This window comes from Bos taurus, chromosome 17 (assembly GCF_002263795.3).
Source record: "Bos taurus isolate L1 Dominette 01449 registration number 42190680 breed Hereford chromosome 17, ARS-UCD2.0, whole genome shotgun sequence".
NCBI lineage: Eukaryota > Metazoa > Chordata > Mammalia > Artiodactyla > Bovidae > Bos > Bos taurus.
The window spans coordinates 51915693-51932026 of record NC_037344.1 but is presented as its reverse complement, the minus strand read 5'-3'; the positions used below and the strand labels follow the sequence as shown (position 1 = coordinate 51932026).

Below are 16334 nucleotides of genomic sequence, written 5' to 3'. Positions count from 1 at the left end.
TGTTTGATGGATGCTATATTGTCTCAAATCTCTAATAGTTGGAATTAAGACTGCCCCCCCCGCCTCATCTTTTCTTTTATCTCAATGTCCTCTGAAGTCATTGTTGCTGACTTATCTTGGATTGTCTGTTTCATGCTGGAGACGTTCTCGAATATGTATTGCGATCTGGTTGTTTGTTCAGTTTTTAAATTGACATTAGGTTGTAAACTCAGGAATTCTTATTAATAAGTAGCTAAATCATTTTGACGGCACTTGATGCTGCTACGGTGATCTAATTATCTAAAATGTTTTAGGGACTTCCCTGGTGGTCCAGTGGTTAAAAATCTTCCTTCCAATGGAGGGGATGAAGGTTTGATCCCTGGTTGGGGAAATAAGATCCCACATGCCAGGCGGGGGCGGCAACTAAGCTTGCATGCTGCGACTATGTAGCCTACGCCCTAAAGCCTGTGCACCACAAGGAAGATTCCACGTGCTGCAACCGGAAGACCTGATGCAGCCAAATAAATAAATAAAACGTTTTAGTACGTTTAGTGAAAGAGATTTTTAAGAGAGGATATATAGGAATATGAGGATCGTGATGTACCACTATATACTCATGTGTGGAGAGGAGATCCAGAATTACCTTGAAGGTTATTGTCTGTAACCATTTCCTCCAAACTCCTGACTGACTGTCCATTTTTATTCTGCTAGGTGAGATCAAGTTAGAAATGCCAAGCATCAGCGTAGAGGGAGAGGTATCTGATCTGGCAGCTGACCCAGAAACAGTTGAAATTTTGGAGCAATGCGTGATAAACTGGTTGAATCAGATATCTACAGCCCTTGAGGGCCAGATGAAAAAGACACCACAGGTAAGGTGTGCAATGCTTTTGCAGATCCCTAATCCAGTTCATGGAACAGCAGACTGGTTCCAAATAGGAAATGGAGTACGTCAAGGCTGTATATTGTCACCCTGCTTATTTAACTTATATGCAGAGTACATCATGAGAAATGCTGGACTGGAAGAAACACAAGCTGGAATCAAGATTGCCGGGAGAAATATCAGTAACCTCAGATATGCAGATGATACCACCCTTATGGCAGAAAGTGAAGAGGAACTAAAAAGCCTCTTGATGAAAGTGAAAGTGAAGAGTGAAGAAGTTGGCTTAAAACTCAACATTCAGAAAATGAAGATCATGGCATCCAGTCCCATCACTTCATGGGAAATAGATGGGGAAACAGTGGAAACAGTGTCCGACTTTATTTTTTGGGGCTCCAAAATCACTGCAGATGGTGACTGCAGCCATGAAATTAAAAGATGCTTACTCCTTGAAAGGAAAGTTATGACCAACCTACATATCATATTGAAAAGCAGAGACATTACTTTGCCAACAAAGGTCCATCTAGTCAAGGCTATGGTTTTTCCTGTGGCCATGTATGGATGTGAGAGTTGGACTCTGAAGAAGGCTGAGCGCTGAAGAATTGATGCTTTTGAACTGTGGTGTTGGAGAAGACTCTTGAGAGTCCCTTGGACTGCAAGGAGATCCAACCAGTCCATTCTGAAGGAGATCAGCCCTGGGATTTCTTTGGAAGGAATGATGCTAAAGCTGAAACTCCAGTACTTTGGCCACCTCCTGCGAAGAGTTGACTCATTGGAAAAGACTCTAATGCTGGGAGGGATTGGGGGCAGGAGGAGCAGGGGATGACAGAGGATGAGATGGCTGGATGGCATCACTGACTCGATGGACGTGAGTCTGGGTGAACCCTGGGAGTTGGTGATGGACAGGGAGGCCTGGCGTGCTGCGATTCATGGGGTCGCAAAGATCTGGACATGACTGAGCGACTGAACTGAACTGAATCCAGTTTATGCTTGCCATCCTGAGAAAGAGCCAAGAATCTTGGAATCTGTGTGATCTAGCCTCTTTTCTTACTGTTTTGTGACCTTCTTAAAAATATTAAAGTAAACATACCTGAGATGTCATTCTTGGGCTTTCTAAGATTAGTGTGCTACCAGATGTCTCCTGATATTGATAAAGATAACACAGATATATCAGTCAGGATGTTTGAGCTGGAAAAAAAAAAAAAAACCCAGGAAATCTAACTAAGCTGGCTTAAGCAAGAAAGAGGATTTATTGGCTCACTGAAAAGTCCAGAGGGCAATGCTGGTTTCAGATACAGTTGGATCAGGACTCTGGCAATCTAGCTGGGTTCCTCTGTAAATTTCTTGGTTCCAATCTCCTCTCTGAGTGGGCTTCCTCCTCGGACTGGTCTCCTTCATGGTGACAACTTGTAGCAGTTTCTGACTCCACATTCCCACACCACTTTGTCCAGAGAAAGATGGAGTGTCTAGCGTTCCCAACTGGAGTCCTGAGATTCCCTCTGATTGGACCATCCTAGGTCAGGTGTCTGCCCCTCAAGTTCTTGCATGGGTTAGCTCCTAAATATAGAGTCTTTGGGAAGAGAGGCGTGGATGCTGGAGGAGCAACCAGTGTCCATTCCCCACTAATGATGATGATGTTTGTGTGCTCATCACAGGGTAATGGTCCTCTGGCTGAGATTGAATTCTGGCGGGAAAGAAATGCCACCCTAAGTGCTCTGCATGAACAAACAAAGCTTCCAATAGTCAGAAAAGTCTTGGATGTGATGAAGGAGTCAGATTCATTGCTTGTGGCCAACTTGCAGCCCGTCTTAACTGAATTGTTCAAGTTCCACATGGAGGCCTCAGACAACGTGAGGTTTCTTTCCACAGTGGAACGTCATTTCAAGGTAGGCTGGGTGCACTGCACTTTGGAAAGTCAGCCACATGGATTTAACTTCTGTTTGTTTATTCAGCATTTAAAAAAATTGCAGTAAAATATATATAACATATTTATTATTGAAACCACTTGTAAGAGTAAGTTTGGTAACATTCAATACATACCCAGTGCTGGGTACCCATCGTCACCTCCCATATGCAAAACTTTTTCACTGTCCTCAACGTGAACTCAACATCCCTTAAACCACAACTCTGATTTCCCCCTAGCCCCTGGTAACCTCTATTCTAATTTCCAACTCTATGAATTTGCTTGTTTTAGGAATTTCATAGAAATGGAACCATACCCTATTTGTCCTTCTGTGTATGGTTTATTTCACTCAACATAATGTTTTCTTTCCTTTTCTTTTTTTGTATTTGACTACACTGGGTCTTAGTTGCAGCATGTGGGATCTACTTTCTTGATCAGGGATTGAACCCGGGTCCCCTGCGTTGGAAGCCCTGAGTCTTGGCCACTGGACCACCAGTGAAGTCCCAACATAACGTTTTCATGATTCATCCATGCTATAGTATATGTCCGAATCTCATTCCTTTTTAAGGCTCAGTAATTTTGCACTGTATACACCACATTTTGCTCATCCATTCTTCTGTTGATGGACTTTTGGGTTGTTTCCCACCTTTTGGCTATTGTGAAGAATGCTGCTATGAATCTGGGTGCACAGATATTTGTTTGAGTCTCTGCTTTCAATTCGTTTGAGCATATACCCAGGAGTAGAATTATTGGGTCGTATGATAATTCTGTGTTTTCAAAAAAACATTTCTTTATTTACAGCTGTGTCGGGTCTTACTTGCAGCACACGGGGGTGGGGAGAGGTCTTCATTGTGGCTTGTCGGCTCCTTAGTTGGGGTGCAGAAACTAAGTTGCCCCAGGGCATGTGGGATCTTACTTCTCTGACCAGGAATGGAGCCCATGTCCCCTGCATTGAAAGGCAGACTCTTAACCACTGGACCACTAGGGAAGTCCCAATATTTCTATATTTAACTGTCCGTGAACATTTTATATTTAACTCTTTTCCACAGTGAGCGCACCATTGTATTACATTCCCACCACAAGTGTAATTTCCTCTTTTACAATTCCTCTCCCCTCTGATTTATCATGCACACAGTACAGTATTCCAAGGCCAGGAGTCATTATTACTGTTCTAGTAATGAGGCCAGTAAGAGTCCTATTTGTGTGGTTGGGGGGTGCTCTTTGTGTGGTGAAGTACTGTGAATGTGTTGACCCCAGTCCTGAATATCCCGCAGCTGCATATACAACCTCACTGAGCCTGTTTCCTCCTCTGGAAAACTGAGCTCATGAGAGAACCTACCTCAAACGGTGGCTGGAAGGTTCAAGTTAACTTATGCATGCAGAGCACACAGCATGTCAGGAGCAGCATCAGGGGTCAACAGCATCAGCGCATAAGAGCAGCACAAGTGGCCCCTGGATAAGGATCTAGGTGGTCCCCTGAAAGCGATAAAACAGCGGGTCAAATCCGAGGGCTCGAGGTCCACGTGGAATCTGCCTCTAAATTGATGTTGGTGATAACGTTTCCTTGCTCGAACTTTATTTATCATCTCTGCAGAGTAAGTGGCTTGCGAAGACCAGTGAAAGGCCAGCTTCTAGCACTCATGTAATTGCTTTTGTGGTTTTTTGCCATCCCTTTGTGAATCGGAAACTTACTTTTCTTTAAGTTAACTTTAGATTTATTCATATATTTTTGTGTGGGTAATATAGACTCGTCTTAAACAATCAAGCCTGTGCAGGTATTGGTTTGATATAACGACAGTTATTTCTAATGTACACTAAAGTAAGTATATATTTTCTCTTTCTTAAGTTTTAATCAACTATTTAGAAAACTGGAAATGAAGTTAATAGAAGAAATCAAGATCAGATGGTAGCAAAACATTTCATGCATTAACAATCTTGAAAGTTCCTTAAAATAAGTATATATTTTTTCCTTAAAATAAGTATATTTTTTAAAAGTTCTGTTGTCAAAAATCATCTTACTTCTTGCCAAAGGACACATACCCTGGAAAATACTGGCACTGGATAAAATTACCTCGGAGAAGACAATAGCACCCCACTCCAGTACTCTTGCCTGGAAAATCCCATGGGCGGAGGAGCCTGGTAGGCTGCAGTCCATGGGGTCGCTAAGAGTCGGACACGACTGAGCGACTTCACTTTCATGCATTGGAGAAGGAAATGGCAACCCACTCCAGTGTTCTTGCCTGGAGAATCCCAGGGATGGGGGATCCTGGTGGGCTGCCGTCTATGGGGTCGCACAGAGTCGGACACGACTGAAGCGACTTAGCAGCAGCAGCAGCAGCAGCAATGCCAACTTTGACTCACTCAGTGGCACTCTTGCCACTAAATATAGAATAATTACATATGTATACACACATCCATACTCCATATATATATCTGCAAATTGCTTTATTTAATTGTAAATGTTATCTTTCCACGTCAGTGCATACTGCATCAGCGCATAAGAGCAGCACAAGTGGCCCAGAGTCACTACCTATTTCAAACTTCCTTTGTTTGTTAAACACTTTCTTCCATGATAAGAACTTTTTTTTTTTTAATTAAGAAGAATGTCCTACACTATTGGTGGGAATGTAAGCTGGTGCAGCCACTGTGGAAAATAGTATTCCCTGGGTCAGGAAGATCTCCTGGAGAAGGGAGTGGCAACCCAATCCAGTATTCTTGCCCCCCCCCAAAAAAAAGGGGGGCTCAAAGAAATATGGGCTTCCCTGGTGGCTCAGAGGTTAAAGAGTCTGCCTCCAATGTGGAAGACCCAGGTTCGATCCCTGGGTTGGGAAGATCTCCTGGAGAAGGAAATGGTAACCCATTCCGGTATTCTTGCCTGGAGAATCCCATGGATGGAGAAGCCTGGTAGGCTACAGTCCATGGGGTTGCAAAGAGTTGGACGTGACTGAGCGACTTCACTTTCACTTTTCCTCAGAAAACCAAAAATAGAATTACCATATGATCCAGCTATCTCACTCCTGGGCTATTGTATAGCCAGACAAGAGTCTAATTCAAAAAGATACATGCACCCCTATGTTCCTAGCAGCACTGTGTACAGTAGCCAAGACAGGGAAGCAACCTAAATGTCCATCAACAGATGAATGGATAAAAAAGTGTTACATGTATACAATGAAATATTACTCAGCCAGAAAAAGGACGAAATAATGCCATTTGCAACAACACGGATGCAACCAGAGATTATTACACTAAGTGAAGTAAGTCAAAAAGACAAAGACAAATACCGCGTTATATCGCTTATATGTGGAATCCAAAATATGATACAAATGAACCTATCTATGGAACAGAAACAAGAATCAGGGACATAGAGAATAGACGGTGGTTGCCAAGAGGGAGGTGGGTGGGACAAGACAGGAGTGGAGGTTGGGGCTAGCAGATGCAAACTGCTAAGTACACTATAGATTGGAGAAACAACAAGGTCCTACCATATTGTACAGGGAATAATATTCAATATCCTGTGGTAAGCCATCATGGAAAAGAATATGGAAAATAATGTAAAAAAATTTTTTAAACTTGAGAGACCTGCAACAGGAGCATATTTTTTCCCCCCAAAAGTAATAAAATCCAGAAATACATTTAATAATTGGGTTGGCCAAAAAGTTCATTTGAGTATTTCCATACCATTTTAAAATATCTTTTAAATTAAAAAAAGGGAAACTTCCTGCACACTGCTTGTTCTCTTACACCGGTCGCCCTGAGACTGAGCCAGCCTGCCTTGCTCTTTCGTTTGCACCCGCCTCTCCCGTTAGAACATCACGCACGGATCTAGCTTTCACGTTGTCTTGGAAACAATCCCCTCCATGATGAGCGCCCTGAGGATGGTGTGGATTATCTCCCGCCACTACAACAAAGACGAGAGGATGATTCCGCTCATGGAGCGCATTGCCTGGGAGATCGCCGAGAGAGTCTGCAAGGTGGTGAATCTGCGGACGTTGTTCAAGTAAGACTGGGCGGCGCTCTGTGTCTCTTAAGCCCTTAAAGCGCTTTGTGTGTGCTAAGGGTCCTGCCCCACTCTTTGCTCCCACGGGTGGAGCCCTCCAGGCTCCTCTGTCCATGGGATTCTCCAGGCGAGAATGCTGGAGTGGGCTGCCGTGCCCTCCTCCAGGGGATCTTCCCAACCCAGGGATCAAACCCCGTCTCTTTATGTCTCCAGGATTGGCAGGAGGGTTCTTTGCCACTAGCAGCACTCGGGAAGTCCTGAACAGCTTTATCAAAACATAATTCATACTCTGTACAAATCACCCATTTAAAACATACAATTGAATGCTTTTGGTACAAACTTGGTGAAAAAGTTCGTTCAGGGTTTTCCAGCAGATGTAATGGAAAAACCCCAATGACCTTTTTGGCCAGCCCAATAGATTCAGAGTTGTGCATCCATAGTCATCAGTGATTTTAGAAAGTTTCCTTCATCCCAGAAAGAAACCCCAGGCCCTTTAGCTGCCTCTCCCCCTCGCCCCTCCCCTCCTAACCCTGGCAACCACTGATCTACTTTCTGTGGACTTGCCTCTTCTGAACATTCATGCAGATGGAGTCAGACAACTTGTGGTCTTTTATGACTGGCTCCTCCCACTCAGCATCGTGTTTTCACGGCTCCTCCATGGTGTAGCCTGTATCACTGCTTCATTCCTTTTTATGGCCAAATAATACTCTACTTGTGTAGATTAATCAAGACCATCTTCTTTAATTAGGGGCTTCCCTAGTGGCTCAGACAGTAAAGAATCTGCCTGCAATGCAGGAGACCCGGGTTTAATCCCTGAGTCGGGAAGATCCCCTGGAGGAGGAAATGGCAACCCACTCCAGTATTCTTTCCTGGAGAATTCTATGGACAGAGAAGCATGGTGGATACAGTCCATGGGGTCGCAAATTATCCTTGGAGAGACTGAGGCACATGGTCTGAGGGAACTTTACTCCAGGACCTTGGATCCCCTCAGGTGGAATAGCTTCTGAGGATCAAATCTGGAAGGGGACACCGATCTTTTTTTTTTTTTTTAACTCCCTTTCTCTCTTTTATTTTGGCTGAGCTGCATGCAGGATCTTAGTTCCCTGACCAGGGATTGAACCCGTGCCCCCTGCAGAAGTGCAGAGTCCTAACCAGCAGACGGTCAGAGAATTCGCTCTCTCTTTTTTTTTACTTTCTTAAAAAATAATCTATATAAGTGAAATAGGTACCAAAATCTCACTATTATCATTTTGCCTCCAGTGTTACGGCCCCTCGCCCCTCCCCCCGTGGACCCAAGGCCACCAGGTTCCCTTCAAGCTCAAACGGAAAACTTATTGGGTAAACCAAAGCTTTGCCCATTGAGGGGCAGCTGTGGTGAAGGTCAACCTGGGCCATGGCTTGGAATCCTGCCCACACTGCTGCAAATCGCTTTGCTGCAAATTTCTTGGCGGAACAGTCTCTTGCCTGGGAAGCTTTTTGTGATGAGGCTATGTCATCGGAGAGGCTCAGCTCCTTGCTTAGGATTGTCCCCTTAGAACCTGTCCCTCCCCACCAGGGAGCAGCGTGGCTCCAACTTCCCGCCTCCCAGCAGCTCTGCCCTCCTTCGCATCACAGCGTCTCTTTGCTTCCCAGAGAAAACCGAGCGAGTGCACAGCACAAGACCTTGGAGGCCAGGAACACCCTCAACATGTGGAAAAAGGCCTATTTCGACACCCGGGCCAAGATTGAGGCTTCGGGGAGAGAAGCTCGGTGGGAGTTTGATCGGAAACGGCTGTTCGAGAGAACGGATTACATGGCCACAATCTGCCAGGACCTCTATGACATCCTGCAGGTAGGGAGGCTGGGTCTTCAATGCACGCAAAAGCGGTCAGATCTGGGATTTGCTCCATGGAAGGCAGTTTAGCTTTTTGACGATGTGGATCTCTCCTTGTCAGTTGGGAGCAGGGAGGTCAGGAGGGCCTGGCCAGGAGAGATGCCTGCAGAGCAGACAGAATGTTCCAGAATGTCCCAAAGCACACCTGACCTTTGCAGCTTTCCCTTCAGTTTTGTGACATTCCCCCACTCGTCTCCCCACTTTTTTTTTTTTTTAAATGCCCAAGTGCTCAGCTTGCAGGATCTTATTTTCCCAACCAGAGATTAAACCTGGGCCCTCGGCAGTGAAATTACAGAATCTTAACCACTGGACTGCCAGTGGTTTTCCTTGGTTTTCTTGTTTTAAACATTTGTTTTAGAAAATTGAAATGTAGTTGATGTACATTATATAGGTTACAGTTGTACAGTAGGATTCACAGTATTAAATTTATGATTATTATGAAATATTGGAAGCCAGCTCTGCTTCAGAGGGAGAAGGTGGCCTCTCTGAGCTGTCACTGTCCTTGTTTACTCATCGCAGCTGAAACATGATGACTCGTACTGGCCCTGAGTCTCCTGAACTCCTGCGCATCATGGCTCTCCTAGGAGTCTCTGCTCACGGGGCCTCACATGCTGCCTGTCGATGGGGTGTTGTGGACAGCCCACATCCAGCTTTTGCCTATCTCCTCTGCTCACACACATGCATGATGGCCTCCCCCTCAGACTTCATTTACAAAACACAAGCTCAGAGATAAAGTGGTCGAGAATTTCAGGATGGTGATAGCAGAGCCTTCAATCCAGCCCAGAGCCCTCTGGAGGCTGGGGCCCTGTGCGCCTGCCTGAGTCCCACACCTATGAAGCCTGCTCTGTATGTACATCATCTCTGCCTCACGGAGCTCACAGTCTAGTGGAAGAGAAAGAAGGTGGACATGCTAATCACACGGAAGGACTCCTCTGGTGGTCCAGTGGTTAAGACTTTGTGTTCCAACGCACGGGGTGCGGGTTCCATCCCTGGTTGGGGAATTAAGATCCCACGTGGTTCTTGGGCGAAAGAAACCAAAAACATAAAACAGAAGCAGTAATGTAACAAATTCAATAAAGACTTTAAAAATGGTCCACCTCAAAAAATTCTTATGAGAGGAAAAAAATTACTCAGTTCCATAGCTACAGCTGAGATGAGTGCTAAGAAAGGGGAAGAGAGGGGGCTCTGGAAGTGTGTGTAGGGGCCTGAAAGTGAAAGTGTTAGTCACACAGTCGTGTCCAACTCTTTTCGACCCCACGGACTCTAGCCCACCAGGCTCCTCTGTCCATGGAATTCTCCAGGCAAGAATACTGGAGTGGGTCTCTGTGCCCTTCTCCAGGGGATCTTTCCAACCCAGGGACTGAACTCAGGTCTCTCGCATTGCAGGCAGATTCTTTACTGTTTGAGTTACCCATGTAGGGGCGTACCCTGTTCTAAAGGGTCAGACAAGATGAAGGCATATTTAATGATGAGTAGTAGGTACCTGTGCCTTCCCAGGTGGCAGAAGTGATAAAAAAAACCTGCCTGTCCATGCAGGAGATGTAAGAGATGTGGGTTTGATCCCTGGGTTGGGAAGATCCCCTGGAGAATGGAATGGCAACCCACTCCAGTATCCTTGCCTGGAGAATCCCATGGACAGAGGAGCCTGGTGGGCTACAGTCCACGGGATCACAGAGAGTCAGACATGACTGAAATGACTTAACACACACACACACACAGTAGGCATCTAGACGTTTTACACTGTGTGTGCAAAGGCCCTGAGACAGAAAGGAACATGGATCTGAAAGAGGCCTGGAGTGACTATGAGGCAACAGGGGATGAGCAGGATGGGAAGAGATAGAAATAGGGGGTAGGGTCCTGAGTCTGAAAACTTTGACAACTGTGTCAGGGCATCTGAGACTCTTTGTGCAGTGGGTAACCCAAGGGCTTAGACTGAGAGGAAGTTACCTGTGTGACACAATCCATTTATTAGTAACATCAGGAGCATCATGAGAAAACCAAATGGTCATCTCCCTCGTTTTGTTTGATTGGACAGGTCGTGGAGGAATTCTACAACATATTTGGTCCGGAGCTGAAAGCGGTGACTGGGGATCCCAAGCGCATCGATGATGTCCTGTGCAGGGTGGACGGCCTGGTCACCCCCATGGAAAACCTGACCTTTGACCCCTTCAGCATCAAGTGCTCCCAGTACTGGAAATATGTGATGGACGACTTCAAGATCGAAGTCCTGGCAAGTCACACATCCTTCAATTTGACCTTGAAAGTGGATACCGTGATTCCGTTGGGTTATTTAGTTATGTTTAGGGTTTTTTTCCCCAAATCATAAAAAGGGATCCCTGATTTTTTGGTGAAAAATGATAACAGTGCAGAAGAGCATAAGGTGAAAATGAACATTTCTCAATGTCCTCTGTCCCCACTCCTACTCCCCGGGCGGAATGGGTTTATCTGAACTATCTCTGCTGTTGTGTCCTCTCCCATTTCTTTGTCTATATGAGTTAATATTTTAAAAATTTCCTTTTCCATCATTTTGACTAGTGGAAGGGAGAGAGCAGAAAACCGATGCAGCAGCTGGTCTGCTATTTTTATTTGGACCCCAGCCTCCACTAAGGGAAGTCCTGGTGGCTCAGATAGTAAAGAATCTCCTGCAATGCAGGAGGCCCAGGTTCAATCCCTGGGTCGGGAAGATCCTCAGGAGAAGGAAATGGCAACCCACTCCAGGATTCTTGTCTGAAGAATTCCATGGACAGAGGAGCCTGGTTGGTTACAGTCCCTGGGGTTGCAAGGAGTTGTACCTACCTATACTGTAGCTAACACTATAGCTTCCACTAGAGTACAATGGAAATCCTTCTCAAGGTACTGATTTGGTTTGTTTTGCTTCTTTCTTGACATTTTGCTTTTTGTGGGATAAGTACAGGGGCCTAAGGGTTTTTTGTTTTTGTTTTTTTTTTGGCTTATTTTGTTTGTTTTTGGCAGGTTATTGAGAAAGAAGCAAAAAATTTTATTGATGAATCTTTTAAGACACTTCGATCAGCTGAAGCAGCATTTGATATGCTTTTAAAATTTAAACATATTCGTTCACGGGAGGCCATTAATCGACAAATGATGATGAAATTTAATGATATCCTTGCACAGTATTGTAAAGAGGTAACTGAAAAAAATCTGTGGCTGTTGTAGCAGTGAAAATACACTTGGCAAAGTGTAAGCAATTGGACCACACTGTTGTCTTTCTCATCTAAATTCAGAGAAACTCTGGAATTTCCCCAAAATAGCATGTCGTATAACCAAAACAGGTAACCAAAAGGAAGTGGGTTTGTTTATTTAGTGGAGAAATTCAGTAGGAACTTATGAAGTACAATATTATATGCCATCAATCTTATATGCCATTACATTGTGATGGGCCCTGAGTGAATAGTCATAGTAACAATCATAGTAACAAGAGTGTCGTAGTGTAAAGGTCACGTGTATGTTCATATACACACTCCTGTTGTAAGGATACTCATTATACATTGGACCCACCTAGATAATCCAGGATCATCTCTTTATTTTAAGGTCAGCTAACTGGCGACCTTAACTCCATCTGCTACCTAATTCCTCCTTATCATATAATATATTCACAAATTCTGGAGATCAAGACCATTATTGGGGCAGAACTTATTTTGCCTCTGACACCTAATTATTCATGTGAGAGTGTGACATACATATTTTATTTATTTTTAATTTATTATTTTTATTGGAGTATAATTGCTTTACAATATTCTGTTAGTTTCTGCTGTACAGCAATGTGAATCACTTACAGGTATACATATTAATATATCCCTTCCCTCTTGATCCTTCCCACCCTTCTCCCATCCCACCCCTCCCAGTCATCACAGAGCACCAGACTGAGCTACCTATGCTGTCCAGTAGCTTCCCACTAGCTGTCTATTTTATACATGGTAGAGGTCAGTGCTACTCTCCCAATTCATCCCCCGCTCCCCTCTCCTTGCTGTGTTCACATGACCATGCTCTACATCTGCATCTCTATTCCTGCCCTGCAAATAGATTCATCTGTACCCTTTTCCTAGATTCCATATACATGCATTAATATATGATATTTGTTTTCCTCTTTCTAACTTCAAGTATGAGAGACTCTAGGTCCATCCACATGACTACAAATGACCCAATTTCATTCCTTTTCATGGCTGAGTAATATTCCATTGTACATATGTACTACAACTTCATTATGCATTCATCCGTTGATGGATATTTAGGTTGCTTCCATGTCCTGGCTATTGTAAACAGCACTGCAATGAATGTTGGGGTACATGTGTCTTTTTGAATTATGGTTGCAAAATTTTATTTTAAAGTGCAAGCCCAGGCCATATGATTCAGCAGTTCCATTTTGTGCATAAACACAAATAATTGAAAGCAGAGTCTCGAAGAGATATTTGAACATTGATGTTCATGGCAGCACTATTCACAACCACCAAAACCTGGAAATAACCCAAGGGTCCATTGATAGACCAGTGGATAAACAAAGTGTGGTATATCTGTACAATGGAATATCATTCAGCTTTAAAAAGGAAGGAGATTCTGCCATGTGCTTTTATACAACATGAATGAACCTTGAGGGCTTTAAAATAAGCCAGTTATAAAAAGACAAATACTCTATGAGTCTATTTACATGAGGTACTTGGAGTAGTGAAAGTCAAAAGACAGAGTGGAAAGGCGTTCCTAGGAGCTGAGGGAGAGGTAAATGGGGAGTTACTGTGTTTCATGGGTACCCAGAGTTTCAGCTTTTCAAGATGAAAGAAGTTCTGGAGATGGATGGTGATGATGGGTGCACAGCATTTTGTTGTTGTTCAGTTGCTAAGTTGTATCAGCATGAATGTACTTAATTCCACTGAAATGCACACTGAAAAATGGTTAAGATGGTGACTTCTGTCATGCATATTGTACCACATTTAGAAAAATATTACATGATAAACAGTTATAAAACCTCAGTGGCATATACACACACACACACATACATACCATGCAGGAGGCCTGGCCACCTGTCATGTCTAGAACAGATTTCAGAATTTCCATGATGAATTCCCTGGCAATCTGTGGTTAAGATTCTGTGCTTTCACTGCCAAGGGCCTGGGTTCGATTCCTGGCTGGGGAACTAACATCTCACAAGCCACATGGCAAGGCCAAAAAATGGTCCACCGAATGATTGTCCACAGTCTGGAAGTACAAGGCAGTCTGGATCATTGCATATGTTAAACCAAACCAAAGATTCCTGCAGAGTATAAGAAAAAGTAGTACAGACTAAGTAATAAAAGCCCTATTCTGTACCTTTAAGTATTTCTTGACATTCCATGTTCATTTCTTTAAAGATACAAATCTCAAGTTCAATCTTGTCTTGGCTCGCATGCTGATACTGCTCACTTATGGAATATGTCTGATTGCTTTGCAGATTGACATAGTTAACAAAATCTTTGTCCAGAACCTCGACAACCCCCCGTTGTATAAGAACCATCCCCCGGTGGCAGGTGCAATCTACTGGGAACGGTCCCTGTTCTTCCGGATTAAGCACACCATCCTCAGATTTCAAGAAGTAGAGGAGATCCTGGACAGTGATGGAGGAAGAGAAGTATGTTATGTCTGCTGCAACAGGCCTGTTTTGAGTTTTACGTTTTAAAAAATCATTCATTCATTTAGGCTGCTCTGAGTCTTGAGTGAGTGCTGCGCCTGGGCTTTCTCTAGTTGTGGCGAGCGGGGGCTCCTCTCTATTCGTAGTGCATGGATTTATTGCGGTGGTGCCTCTTGTTGTGGAACACGGGCTCCAGGGCACGCAGGCTGCGGCATTCAGGCTCAGTAGTTGTGGCACACGGGCTTAGTTGCCCCCAAGGCATGTGAGATCTTAGTTCCCTGTCCAGGGATCAAACCCATGTGCCCTGCATTGGAAGGTGGATTCTTAACCACTGGACCACCAGGGAAGTCCTGGATTTCACGGTTTAATTGTAGATGGGTAGCCTTGAGCGTGCCCAGGTGGCTCCTTCAATCTAGGTGACCCCTGAGCATGAGCTGGCTATACAGAGTTGCCTGCATGAAAAGCAGCTCAACTTCAAATCCATGCCTGCAACTTAGTCTTTCCTGTGGTCCCTGGGGACCACATCTCCATATGTATGACATAATATATCTATGACAGCTTCCAGGTGACAATCACATGACTTCCTCCTGATCTTGATCTTCAGCCTCTCCAGAGGGTGACCACGCTCTTTTTGATAATACTGTCCCTCCTCTTCATGCATTTTTGTCTGTTACATCATAAGGGCTAGGAAACCTTTTCTTTAACCGTCCAGAGAATAAATATTTTAGGCATTTGTGGGTCAAATGGCCCCTGTTGCAACTATTCAACTCTGCCTTTCTAGAAAGAAAGTGGTAGATAACATGTAAATGAACAGATGTGTTCCAATAAAACTTCATTTATGGATGCTGAAATTTGAATTTCATATGGTCTTCACAAGTCATGAATAACTGTCATTCTTTTTGAGCTCCCAGCCATGGGCTGAGGTTTGTGAGTCCTCCTAATCAGCCTAGAGTTTAAGCCGTACTGTGGCAGGCAAACCATCCAAATTTGTGCAAATCTGCCTGCTTCCTCTTGCATGAAGTGTTAAGTGATTTTTTTTTTCAGGAGAGAGAAAAAATTGTTATTCTCAAGGACAAAGTGATATTTGCCTGACTTCTCTGATAGGTCAAACAAAAATATTTGGAACTGGGTAGGATGATGAAAGACTATGAAGATAGAAAGTATGAGCAGTGGAGAGAGACGACGGAACAGATCCTGCCAACTCTCATGAAGAAGAGTCTGCTTACTAAGGTGCATCTTTTCAGATCTGAAACAGTGTTCTTGCCTGGAGAATCCCGTGGACAGAGAAGCCTGGTGGGCTACAGTCCATGGGGTTGCAAGGAGTTAGACGCGACTGAGCACTGACATGCATGCGTGCACACACACATACACACACACGTCCCAGACTGTGGGGGCTGTGTAAGATGATGGTAACTCCCATTTCCTTGAGGTCTGATGTGTTGACTCTCACAAAGTTGAGAGGTATTTCCAAAATCAAAGGCAAAGAAGGGCAGAGGTGGCAGGGGTTGACCAGGGAGAAGAAAAGAGGCAGGAAGGGAAAACCTGGAGGTAGCAAAATGTCATGGTCAGGGAACAGGTGGGGATCAGGCAACCCTTCTGACTCCTTGGCTTAATTCTGGGCTTCAGGGACCCAGTTTGTAAAATGGCCTGGATCAGATGACCACGAACATGCAAAGTATTAGTTGAACCGTGTACGAAACAGGTTCAAACCGCTGATGGTTGATTATTTTTAACTTACAGGAAACTAACTCACTTTGATAGCAACCAGGGTTCTTGGCCTTCCCCAATCAATAGAAATTGACTAGAGGCCAGATAAGCAATTCAAAGCAAGGCTTTACTGGGGGCCCCTGCTGCAGCAATGGAGAGTTAGAAGTAACCCGTTCCCTTGCTCACTCACTCCCCGAGCATCGGGTGCTGAGCTTGCTCATTATTTGGGGTGAGGGTAGGGGTGTGTCCAGGGGGTCTGGCCAGAGGGGTGGCTTAAGTAATTTGCCCATCCCTTTGGTGGTGTTGAGTTCAGGGAGCTTTTGCTCCCGACACCCTGTTTTTGCTATGGCTCTTCAGAAGTGGCAATAAGGATTTTTCAGT

General features: G+C 44.4%; 1 protein-coding gene across 1 annotated transcript in view; it reads left to right on the top strand.

The window, feature by feature from the left end:
- DNAH10 (dynein axonemal heavy chain 10) overlaps window positions 1-16334 on the top strand; it is a 158671-nt gene that overhangs the window by 20700 nt on the left and 121637 nt on the right. Inside the window, exons 7-14 of the mRNA XM_024977691.2 lie at window positions 691-848; window positions 2512-2742; window positions 6566-6756; window positions 8389-8587; window positions 10665-10859; window positions 11603-11773; window positions 14070-14246; window positions 15351-15476. Of these exons, the coding sequence (XP_024833459.1) occupies window positions 691-848; window positions 2512-2742; window positions 6566-6756; window positions 8389-8587; window positions 10665-10859; window positions 11603-11773; window positions 14070-14246; window positions 15351-15476 (1448 nt within the window). The remainder of the gene's footprint in view (window positions 1-690; window positions 849-2511; window positions 2743-6565; window positions 6757-8388; window positions 8588-10664; window positions 10860-11602; window positions 11774-14069; window positions 14247-15350; window positions 15477-16334) is intronic.